Source organism: Salmo trutta, chromosome 17, assembly GCF_901001165.1.
Source record: "Salmo trutta chromosome 17, fSalTru1.1, whole genome shotgun sequence".
NCBI lineage: Eukaryota > Metazoa > Chordata > Actinopteri > Salmoniformes > Salmonidae > Salmo > Salmo trutta.
Genome location: NC_042973.1, coordinates 14230409 through 14243221, shown reverse-complemented (window position 1 = coordinate 14243221; position 12813 = coordinate 14230409). Strand labels below are relative to the sequence as shown.

Below are 12813 nucleotides of genomic sequence, written 5' to 3'. Positions count from 1 at the left end.
GCCCGAAAGCGGCGGGTGAACTCTGGGTAGTGGTCCCTCACCGAGTCTGGACCGTTCCAGACCGCATTAGCCCACTCCAGAGCTCGGCCCGTCAGGCAGGAAACGAGGGCACTCACGCTCTCCTCCCCCGTGGGAGCAGGTCTGACGGTGGCCAGGTACAGCTCAAGCTGGAGCAAAAATCCCTGGCACCCAGCCGCCGCCCCATCGTACTCCCTCGGGAGCGCCAAACGAAGCGCGCCAGAGCCAGACGTCATGGGGGGCGAAGATGGCTGTATCGGGGGAGGTGGAGGTGGAGAGAGGATACCACTTCTCTCCCATCGGTCCATCCTCTCCATCATCTGGTCCATTGCCGATCCGATGCGATGGAGGACTGTCGTGTGGTGGAGTACGCGTTCCTCCATCGAGGGCAGAGGAGTGGCCGCTGCTCCCGCTGATTCCATGCCTTTTATCTTGGTGCGGGATTCTGTTACGGCTTGGTAGTCGTGGAGGAGGAATGAGGCGCAGGAAGCAGCGAACACAGGGTAGTGGTGTTTTTAATATACACTCACACAAAAAACAAATGTTCCCACACACGGGAGAAAGTACATACGGCGTCAAAACAACGTCGACACGAACATAAGCCGTCTGTCAAAGAAACAATCATTAATCCCGCACGAACAGGAGCGGGCCAGCTAAACTAAATAGCCCCTCTAATGGCTAATTGACCACAGGTGTCACAAAATAAAAAAAGGGAAAAGCAAAAGGGAATCGGTGGCAGCTAATAGGCCGGTGACGACGACCGCCGAGCGCCACCCGAGCAGGAGGGGGCGCCACCGTCGGTGGGAATCGTGACAATCTGATGTCAGCTTCATATAATTTAGTTACATTCAGGATTTTTCTAATAAAAAACAGTGATTACCAAATAATCATTGACATTGATAGATATTACAGTGTTAGAGAATCTCACATTAACCCATAATCTAAATCTTAATTTTGCACAAAATGGCATTGGCACCTAACTGGATTGGGCACATAACAATTCAACAATCTATCATTTTTACATTTTTAGTAATTTAGCTGACGCTCTTATCCAGAACGACTTAGATGAGCAATTAGTGTTAAGTGCCTTGCTAAAGGGGACATCAACAGATTGTTCACCTAGTCAGTTCGGGGATTCAAACCAGCACCCTTTTGATTATTGGCCCAATGCTCTTAACCACTAGGCTACCTGCTACATCAATATGTAACTCCTCAGTGGATCTCATTATTATGAACACAACCAGTTTGAATGGCCAGGCAGTAGCTCCTTAATTGTGCTCTCAGCAGTATCACATTTAATCTAACACGTCATCAAATCGTCATTTTGATGACAGTTTCATTGAATGACAGCAAAATAGCTGAATGCTTGGCAATTTACCCCACTGTCATACACAACACCTCAGTATAGCTCAGGATATTGTAATTACAGTTACAAATGGCTGGGGACAGCTTCATCTCCTCTCTAGGGGGCTTTTCAGCAGTATCACACTGGGGTCCTTGGCCCTCCTTCCTCCTCCTCCTTCTCCTTACATGTGGGCCTCTGTCCCCCTTAATTAAACATTGACTTTCATCAGCCTCACAGTAGCCCTGAAAGGAGAGAGAGGGATTCCACTGAAGGGCCATACTCCACAGTGAGGGAGTGACTAATGAGTTATTTTACTTCTTGAGCCCAGGTCCCCATGCATCTCCCACCTAGAGAACCCTTTCTGAGCAGGGGGGTGGAATGGGGCTACTTATTGTTTGGTTTCATCAACACCTGCTGGGATTAAATGCAAATTGCCGACGCTTTCCTGGATTGGTTTGTTTTGGTAACATTTTGGTGTAATACGGCCATTAAATAACAGCTAAATAACTATAAACTAAGAAAGGAACATAGTATGATCACCATACCCTATACATACCCCACTCCCTGCATGGTCTCACAGGGAGTTGGGACATACCCCACTCCCTGCAGGGTCTCACGGGGAGTTGGGACATACCCCACTCCCTGCATGGTCTCACAGGGAGTTGGGACATACCCCACTCCCTGCAGGGTCTCACGGGGAGTTGGGACATACCCCACTCCCTGCATGGTCTCACAGGGAGTTGGGACATACCCCACTCCCTGCAGGGTCTCACGGGGAGTTGGGATATACCCCACTCCCTGCAGGGTCTCACGGGGAGTTGGGATATGCATGAAACACATTTCCGTTACACTCTTGTACAAGTGTCCATCCAGAGTGTGTAACAAGACACATATAAACACCACCCAAATTATGATTATTATAAACAAATAATAGATATACTGTAGATATCTAGCAGCTAGATGCGTTGATAAGGAACAATACAATACAAGGGGACTGTAATGGATGATCAATATAGAGGGACTGTAATGGGGGATCAATATAGAGGGACTGTAATGGATGATCAATATAGAGGGACTGTTATGGGTGATCAATATAGAGGGACTGTAATGGGTGATCAATATAGAGGGACTGTAATGGGGGATCAATATAGAGGGACTGTAATGGGGGATCAATATAGAGGGACTGTAATGGGGGATCAATATAGAGGGACTGTAATGGGGGATCAATATAGAGGGACTGTAATGGGTGATCAATATAGAGGGACTGTAATGGGGGATCAATATAGAGGGACTGTAATGGGTGATCAATATAGAGGGACTGTAATGGGTGATCAATATAGAGGGACTGTAATGGGGGATCAATATAGAGGGACTGTAATGGGGGATCAATATAGAGGGACTGTAATGGGGGATCAATATAGAGGGACTGTAATGGGTGATCAATATAGAGGGACTGTAATGGGTGATCAATATAGAGGGACTGTAATGGGGGATCAATATAGAGGGACTGTAATGGGGGATCAATATAGAGGGACTGTAATGGGGGATCAATATAGAGGGACTGTAATGGGGGATCAATATAGAGGGACTGTAATGGGTGATCAATATAGAGGGACTGTAATGGGGGATCAATATAGAGGGACTGTTATGGGGGATCAATATAGAGGGACTGTTATGGGGTATACATTTACATTTTAGTAATTTAGCAGACTCTCTTATCTAGAGCAACTTACAGGAACAATATGGTTAAAAGGCACATCGACAGATTTGTCATCTAGTCAGCTCAGGGATTGGAACCAGCGACCTTCCGCTTACTGGCCCAACACTCTTAACTGCTAGGCTACCTGCCACCCCATGATACAGGACACATCTACCAGTTCCATGATGTGAAAAGGGTGTACTGTAGTACCTGAATGTACTGTAGTACCTGAATGTGCTGTACTACCTGAATGTGCTGTAGTACCTGCATGTGCTGTAGTACCTGAATGTACTGTAGTACCTGAATGTGCTGTAGTACCTGCATGTGCTGTAGTACCTGCATGTGCTGTAGTACCTGAATGTACTGTAGTGCCTGCATGTACTGTAGTACCTGAATGTACTGTAGTGCCTGAATGTGCTGTAGTACCTGCATGTGCTGTAGTACCTGCATGTGCTGTAGTACCTGCATGTGCTGTAGTACCTGAATGTGCTGTAGTACCTGCATGTGCTGTAGTACCTGCATGTGCTGTAGTACCTGCATGTGCTGTAGTACCTGAATGTACTGTAGTGCCTGCATGTACTGTAGTACCTGAATGTACTGTAGTGCCTGAATGTACTGTAGTGCCTGAATGTACTGTAGTACCTGAGTGTACTGTAGTGCCTGAATTCACTATGTGAATTTGAATGTGTGGGTGGTAAGGTACATAGTCACGTGGGAGGAACTATTTTAATGACGGACCACTTGGGTATTTGATCACAGCTAAGTACTCATAGCTAAGTATTTAGGAGAAGACAAAATCAATGAGAATGCCATACAACATGTTGCATTCTCTGAAGTGATTTGGTATACTGTATTTCATGTCCTCTATTTGTTATCACTCTCAGTCGTGTTTCTGTATTGTATTTTCCCCTAACATTTGTCTTCTGTCCTAATCTTCACAGTGATCAACTGTCTGTCTCTGTGTTTGTCTATCTGTTTGGGTGTGTGTATGAGTTTGTGTGAGTTTGTCTCTTTGCCTGCGTGTTGGTCTGTTCTTGTTCATTCCTGTGGACATTCAATGCGATTTGTGACTAAAGGGGTTAAAACAAGTAGAGTAGTGCTTGTAAATAGATGGTATACTGAGTATTCAGTTCTCACAGTGGAGATACCCTATATGTAGTTATCATCAGACGATGCGATGTTGCCTAGGCAACGCAGCTCCGCCGTCGTCATGGCAGCGTTAGATTCACACACAGTGTGCACATTACGTCAAATTATAGTGTTGCTTTCAAAAAAGCTAAGTAGTTTCACAGTGTCAGCTGTGGCCTAATAGCATAACTATCCAAATGCATTTTGTACATGCTTTCTTTGAAGGAAAAAGGAAACCGCACACTGCTCTTGATAGTATCACTGATCTTTAATAAGGATACATACTATCAAGAGCAGTGTGCGGTTTCCTTTTTCCTTCATCTTGTTCAACTGTTACCATGCACCTGCAAAAAGAATGCATGTTTTCTTTACAACCTGGTGTGCACGTAATTCAGGAAACATATGGCTCACCTTTTCCATCCAGTAGCTACCCCAGTCAAAGGAATATCATGAATTGTAATTATGTTTACTTCATGTGTGTTGGTGTTACACGGGCATACTGATTGGTGGCTAGTGTTTATTTATTTATTTATTTCATCTTTATTTAACCAGGTAGGCTAGTTGAGAACAAGTTCTTATTAGTGTAGACTGATTTAGTATGGCTTTTAGTGGAACATTGTAGCATTGTTGTGTAGAGTGGTTGTCTTTAAAAAAAAATAACAGTACAAACGATAGAGAGAAAGAGAGAGAGAGAGAGAGAGAGAGAGGCTATGTAGTGTGTAACATATAGATGTGTGGGATGACTGTGTGTGTGTGTGTGTGTGTGTGTGTGTGTGTGTGTGTGTGTGTGTGTGTGTGTGTGTGTGTGTGTGTGTGTGTGTGTGTGTGTGTGTGAGAGAGGACAACTCTGCAGGGCCCTAACATCTCCTCTTGTTGACACCCAATGCACCCAGCGATGTACTCAGTAGAGATCACCGTTGAGAGGGACAATGTCACGGGCGAGACTAAGGTGTTGTCCACCAACACCCTGCTGCCCATTAACCTCTCTGGGCAAGGGGTCAAGGTGTATGAGGATTACCAGAAAGGTGATTTCCCAACGTGATTTCAACAGCAAAAGGAGACACTCAGTTAAGACATGCACAGTGAATGCCTTTATGAGAAGTGTTAACAGCTATGACTCTATCACTAAATATTTTATGCACAAGAACAAATTGATAACAGTAATATCACAAGACGGTAAACGTTTTCTCTGAAGATTAAGATATTATCTTGGATAAGTCTACCTAAAATTATAGTTATTACAGACATTGCTTGTTTGATCGTAGCCAATTAAAGACATAGGCTACATCTTGTGGTTCAATAAACTTTATAATGTATTTTCACATTATATAAAAGCTTCCGTATACTCTGTATCATATAATGATTGGCTTGAATCCACTCATTGACAGTAGATATTTTTTTACTTAATTTTACTTCTCGTGAAGGAAAAGAACTACATACAGATGTCGGATGTTAATTTGATCACCCTGTTGCAGGAGACCTTTCCAGCAATGCAGGAAATGTTTACATTTTTGTGTATTTCAGGCTTCTGAAGTTTGTCATTTCCACTTAGAAATTTCAGGCTTGATTTTCCCTTATGAAAATGTATTTACCCCTTCAAAAATGTCTATTCATTATAATCCACATAATAATTTACATTTCCTGTTGATGCATTATTATTTTCCTGCTGTAGCAAACTGGCTCAAATTAAGATTCTACATCTGTAGTTAAGCATAGTATGACAAAGTGTTGCAGGGTGACCAATAAATCCATCCCTACTTATAGATCTAGTTTTAAGCCAATAACTCTGCTTCAATAGTTATATTTGTGAATGTGAACTTGGGCTATTATGTATTGGTTAAAAAAAACATCAATACATTCAAAACCCATTTCAAATGGTCCTGTTGGTCTCCCTGTAGCTGTTTTGGTTCACCTGTTGGTATTGGGCATGACCCTTCGCTACTCCCCCCCAACACATCCCCACTGGTCGTCACACTTCTTTGGGAGTGCAGTGTCAGGTTTGGACCTCCTAAAGCCAGTTTCCCAGACCCAGATTAAGCCTATTTGTGTACTAAAAAGCACTCTCAATGGAGATTCTCTATTGAGTATACTTGTAGTTCAGGAATAGGCTTTAATCTTTGTCTGGGAAACCAGCCCATAAGGTTTTAGGTTGGTGATAGTGCCCTGAATGTCTGAAGAATGAACCCTCTGCTGCATAGCCAAAAGTTAGTGTTGGTGTAAGACGAGGCCAGACTGGCTCCTTGATTTTATCCATAGCTGTGATTTCCACTGCTTTCTCAATGGGAGTTGATGGTCAGCAGAGATGTCTATACAATTTCCATCCATTTTCACGGACCAAAAGTTCAGATGAGTTGAACTTTTGATGGGCCGATGGATACATAACCATCCGTTTAGCCAATTAGAAAAGATGAGGCGTTTTAAGTCGAACACTCCACCCACGCACAGACCACAGACCAAAATGAATCTGTTTTAATTCGGTGTCCATTCTCCACGGATCAGTCTGGTCTCCTCCTGTATGCAGACTGCAGCTCTACTTTCTCTCCTAGTCATATCCATCCACCTCCTCCTGTATGGAGATTGTAGATCTACTCTCTCCTAGTCGTATCCATCCACCTCATATTATTGATTCTGCCTCCCAGACACAGACAACAAGCACTGGGCTCATGATGCAGCAGCTGTGGCATTGGCTTTGTTCCCCCTGCACTCTTTCAGCTGCTCTCCTCCTCTCCTCTCCTCCTCGTCTGCTTTTCTCCCTCCCCTGTTTCTCTGTGATTTAACTGTTACTGCCATTACTGGTCAGCTTCAGTGCACTTCACTGTCCTGTGGTGGAGGTTTGTGGGGAAAAGGTATAGCCTTAAATAGTCTCCCTCTCTTTGTTTTGCAATGATCTAACATGACTGACATGGCTTTGGTCAGTCCAGTCATATCAGATCAGTGATGATTGCTTCACGGAAGGATGCATTTAAAAACAAATTGAACAGGGTCTAGTTCTCCAAGCTCTCATGAGTCTCTTCTGTTAGTGACACGTCTGTCGCTCTCCTTTCTCTCTCTCCATCTCTCTCTCGCAGTGGTACACGAGGTGAACGGGGAGAACGGGGTCCACCAGCTCAGCGCCAACGAGGTGGACGAGCTCATCCACAAAGCTGATGAGTCCATGATGAGTGACGCCACCACCGCCAGTGCCACCTTCACCGCCCCTGTCTTCCCCACCAATGCTGACTTGGCTGCCGAGCAGCAGACGACACCCAAGAAGGAGATCACAGGCATGGAGGCCAAGGCAGGTGGCGCTAGTCCCCAGCCAGGTGGAGGCGAGATGGAGGCCAGCGCCGAGAACCCCGTCACTATGGTGTTCATGGGCTACCAGAGTGTGGAGGACGAGACGGAGACCAACAAGGTGCTGGGCCTGGAGGGTACCGTCAAGGCCCAGCTGGTGGTCATCGAGGACGGCGAGGGCAAGAATGTGATGGTGGGGCCCACCCCAGCCACCGTGACCGTCACCGAGGGAGGCGCCAAGAAAGAGCAGTCGCCCCCACCCAACGGCAGCGCCGCTGACCCCGCCAAGACCCCCCAGGAGATATCTTCCGCAAAGGAGAAAGGGGGTGAGCCAGAGGGGGGTGCCACTGAGCTCAACAACAAGGAGAAGCAGCCTTGCAAGTGCTGCACCATCATGTGAGCAACTGTTGTGTGGCTGAATTCCCCCCGGAACTTGACTTTTCAAGGAGAAATGACAAACCAACAACAACCATAACGTCATGAAAACCAACAAACCCCTCCCCCCGCCCTGAAAAAAAAGGCGTACATGTTGTTTATCTTCTGATAGCCGGCTGTTGTTTCCCGACTTCGTTTGAAGTATTTCATTATCATCTCATCATCTCCTTTCCTTCTTTTGACCTTTTTTATTATTTCAGGTTTGGTTGTGCCAAAGGGGAGCAATCCCTGCCTTCTCACACTTTGAGATTTCTGAGGGAGAGAGGAGATAGAAAAGGAAGGGGTTCGTTTACTCACCCAGCATTGTTTTAAATGACATCTCGTATTCACCACCATGAATTGTGTAATCTTAACTTTCTGTATGAAGGACAGATATATCTCTCTATATATCTATATATATACATTGTTTATTTTAAAGATATATTTATTTGACTTTTTATTTTTTGAAAATGGCCTCTGGAAAGTGTTTTTGACAGAAGCATGGTATTCATCGTTTTTTTCTGTCCTGTGCTAGTTCATTTTAGATAAAAACGTGGACATGATTTTCTCAACACTTGGAATATTTATGTAAGAGAATTCTCTTGGATTTTGATTTCCAGAAAAAAAAGAAAAGTTACTTTGGAATGCTGAGACAGACACAACACTGATATACGGGATGTCTGAGACAGACACAACACTGATATTCTGGATGTCTGTGACAGACACAACACTGATATACGGGATGTCTGTGACAGACACAACACTGATATACGGGATGTCTGTGACAGACACAACACTGATATATGGGATGTCTGTGACAGACACAACACTGATATATGGGATGTCTGAGACAGACACAACACTGATATTTAGAAGTGACATGCAATGAGACATCAGTGATATTGATGACATCGAAGTACTGTGTGCGTGTGTGTATGAGCATGCATGAGTGTGTGTTGGATTAAAATGACCTCATTAGTCCTTATATCATCCTACACTACACTACCCACAATCCCCATCACCTATTTTCTTTCTGGAAGAAAAAACTATCCCTGATTTCCCTGCAACCAAATCAACTACACTAGTTCGACGACAATAGTAATGAATTGAATAACATGTGTGAAGGTCATTCATACCGAAGCTTGAGACTGATGAAATGAATGCCCCTCTGTAAGGCTTGATGTTTGTGTGAGTCACCCCCACTTAACTACATTACCCAGAATACCACTGCCCCTTTAATATAAATAATGTTGCTTACAGCTGCCTTTGTGATAACACTAACTACTTTTCATTAACTCATTGACATAATCCTGGCTCCTGATGTTATGACCTAGCAACTAACAGCTGGGTTTTGAAATATTAGTCGGCGTGGACAGGCCCTTCCAATGTCCCGAAGATTTTCGGCTGGATATTAACTACTGTGGAATTGGTGCCAAGAGCATAATCTGTTGTTTTAAACGGCAGCGCATATCCTACCAAACTGTGTTGCAAATACTGCAAGAATTTGCTCCATTCAGACATTGAGGATGAGTGCCATTTGGATGGGGGTCGGGGGTCATATATTTCCCTCAGAGTCTGTGTGGGAGGAGATTCATTATAAGAGTACTTGGTTTTCTGTTTTCCTGGTTGAACTCTACTGTCAGGCCTTGGTTTTGTCATTTGTCAACAAAACCAAAGAAAACAGTTCAAGTAGGCCTACTTTTCATTGTGTATCTATCACAGGAGGTTGGTGGCACCTTAGTTGGAGAGGACGGGCTTGTGGTAATGCCTGGAGCGGAATCAGTGGAATGGTATCAACTACACCACACACGTGGTTTCCATGTGTTTGATATCATTCCATTTGCTCCGTTCCAGACATTATTATGAGCCGTCCTCCCCTCTGCAACCTCACTGGTATCTATCTATCGACATGTGAGGCAAAAAGCAGGGAATTTCAACGTCAACATTCCAAGAAGTTTTCAGAATCCTTTCCTACCCTCCTCTGAGTGGTCAATTTTGCTCCAAATTTGGTGTTGCAATTATTTGTCAATTTTTTTTTTCTTTTCAGAGAATAATAGATGTTTTTGCAGTGTGGCTACATTTGAACAGCTGTGTTTTACTTTTCCTTGGCTTGTGTGTGTTTGTTAGCTGCAGCTATAGCATTCTTTACATCTTACTTATTTCTGCCATTTTGGAGCCAAATTTCCAGCTGAGCTGAGGGCATGTTATCATTGTCCAGTGTATTTTTCCCAGTGGTGAGTTGAGTTGGTTGAGTTGGATTAGGTAAATTAGGAGAGATCTTTTCAACCAACTCACTGACACGCTCATATGTAACCCTGGTCCATGTATTATTATTTGCATCCGAAATAAAAGAAACATTTTGTTTTCAAAGATGGTCTGCATTATCTTGAAGTGAGTCCAAGAAGTGAGCTCTCTTTAGCCAGAGGTTGGCCAGCTTTGCATAATGTTTGCCTATTCCTCTTTTAATATTGTTCCATGTGTATTTATACCTTCCCATTGATATTTATAGAGCTCTATATGTTATTTAAAGGGTTAATGTCTTTGTGAGGGTTCAAATCAAGAACATGATGGAGAACAGATCAAAAATAACCAGGTCTGATAAGCCTTGTCAACATGATGCTGGAGAATCCATTGCACTGCAGAAAGAAACCAAATGGAACATCTATGCATTTCAATTTGATCATGTAAAATATATCATGAAATAATATACTTTACCAATCTCCTTCAATCCTACTTCCTCATGTGCATTCAAAAGGGCAGGGCAATCATTGATAGGCCGACACATCCTCCAATATGCTGCTCAGCATCCAGCAAGGAGCATAAAAAGCTGACACAGTGAAATGTGCGTTACTCTATAAGAGTGGTCCCAACCTTTCTCGGTTACTGTACCACCAACTAAATTGTGTTCTGCCCAGAGTACCCCTGAAATACCCCCTCATGTGCATTTTACCAGTAGGCCTATGGTCTCATGAGTCTTCTCAAGTACCCCCTGTGGATAGGCCAAGTACCTCCAGGGGTCCTAGTAGCTCTGGTTGGGAATCACTGCTCTATAGGACAGTCACACTATCTGTAGTGTTGGTCTAGAATACGTTCGATAAAAAACACTGACTTCGAATTCGCTTAGGCATTGCTGACGACCAGTCCTCGACGAATAATATTCCCACACTGCTGGATCCAAATCTATGCAAGAACTCCCATTCATGAAAGCTGCCAACGTTAGCATCAGCAAAATCATCATATAGCTATAGCATTGAGGAGTAGCAGCAGCACTGATAAGAGCCTTTTAGTTCATCACTATATCACAAAGGCCAAGCATTAAACCATGGCCCACCCTTTCCTTTGCATAAGATTATGCCTTTTTATTTCCTAAATATCTGCTTGCTAACAGTTTACGACATATATATATATGTGTGTGGCTCAGCCTCAGTAGCTGTTAGCATAGATTTGGTTAGTAAATTTCAATATGAAAGGTGGAAAGAAGATTTCATATGTTGTCACTGCCAACATGGCAGCAGATCACATGTTGGGATGGATATGTGGGTTGTGGGTTTTTGTGGTGCTAAATCATTGATACTGTTATATCTGACAGCCGAAGTTTAGATAGAATTTTCTGCAGCTTGTGTTTCAAGAAAGTCACTGATATTTCTATTTGCAATAGGAAATAGTGTAAGCAAGAGTCATTTTCTAGACCCACCTCAACAAGGAAGTGTTTAATCAGTTAAATTCCAAGCTTATTTGAAGCAACAACTAGGTGTTCTGTTTTTAAAGATTTTCTTTCAGGATAACATGCAACATTCATCTCAAAACTGAAAAACATGAACAGTCAAACATCTCTTTGTTCTAACACAAACATACTGTACAAATGCACTTACTGTAGGGTGGTCAAACTGAAACCCATAGTGTTCCTTAAAAAAGGACTTGCATAACACCTTCATAACATTTCTTTAGAGGAAAGAATTACTTGGCACTTTGAGAGTGACTTGGAAAGCAACATGACACAGTGTTCATTTTGTCTGTTCTATTCACACCGTTCATTTTGCTGCCTTCAACAACTTTGAGCTTCAAGGTTAACGAACGTCAATGTCAATGAAGGATAATGAATGCCAATTATGTTCTTATGAAGGGTAATGATTGCATGAACATCTCCACTAAAGTGCTGATCCATCCTAACCTACTGAGCAGTGGGTGGAATTTACTCTTAACCACTGATGCAGGGTCAGATTTGATTTATCCCTAATGGCTAAGGTTAGGATTGGGGGCTAGGTAATCTGATCCTAGATCTGTGGTGAAGGGTGACTCAAGCTCATTTTGAATACCCAATACTTCTCCTTCCTCGGTCCCTCCCTCTTGCTGACCTTGGTGTAGCAGCAGTGAGGCTTGTCGCCCCTGGCAACCCCAGCCCCTCCCACTGTCTGCACACAGCGCCATGGTTACCTCATGACTCTTGCTCTGCAACAGCGCCCCCTGTTGGTTCTTATCAATATTTACATTCCATTTCCGACTTCTCTCTCTCTACACACCCCCAATGCCTTGTAGTCTGGCCCCTGGTCAGGCATCTTTTTTGTAAATGTATATATAAATATCAACATATAAATGTCTGTCGCTCTCTCGTCCTCTTGTGTAGACTCCTAGATCTCTGTGCTCATGGCAGTCAGTCAGTGAAGGGCCCAGGTAATAGAGTGGGTGTCAACACACTGCTGCTCTTCTTATGCTTTGTAGTTGCGAAGATCTGCTTTCTCACAAACTGGAAAGTGCTGTAGAGGAAACGACAAATAAAAATGTGACGTGCTTCAATGGTCTCTCTCGGTCTCTGTTTTGTTTCTGCGTTTTCTCCCTCCATCTTGAAATGTGTTGTCTCCTTAGTCAATACAGATGAAGGTGGGTGCTGGTGTGAGTGTGTGTTTGTTCATGTGTGTGTCTTTAGCCTCAGTTCTTA

General features: G+C 43.5%; 1 protein-coding gene across 3 annotated transcripts in view; it reads left to right on the top strand.

Moving 5' to 3' along the window:
• Positions 1–12671, top strand: part of LOC115151651 (paralemmin-1) — a 76274-nt gene extending 63603 nt beyond the window's left edge. For 2 of the 3 annotated variants that reach the window (XM_029695767.1, XM_029695769.1), the window contains one exon: positions 7259–12671. In XM_029695767.1, coding sequence (XP_029551627.1) covers positions 7259–7863 — 605 coding nt within the window. In that variant the 3' untranslated portion in view covers positions 7864–12671. Of the gene's footprint in view, positions 1–5083; positions 5216–7258 lie in introns of all 3 variants that reach the window. The other variant, XM_029695766.1, reaches the window with a different exon arrangement.
• The last annotated feature ends 142 nt before the right edge of the window (positions 12672–12813 follow it).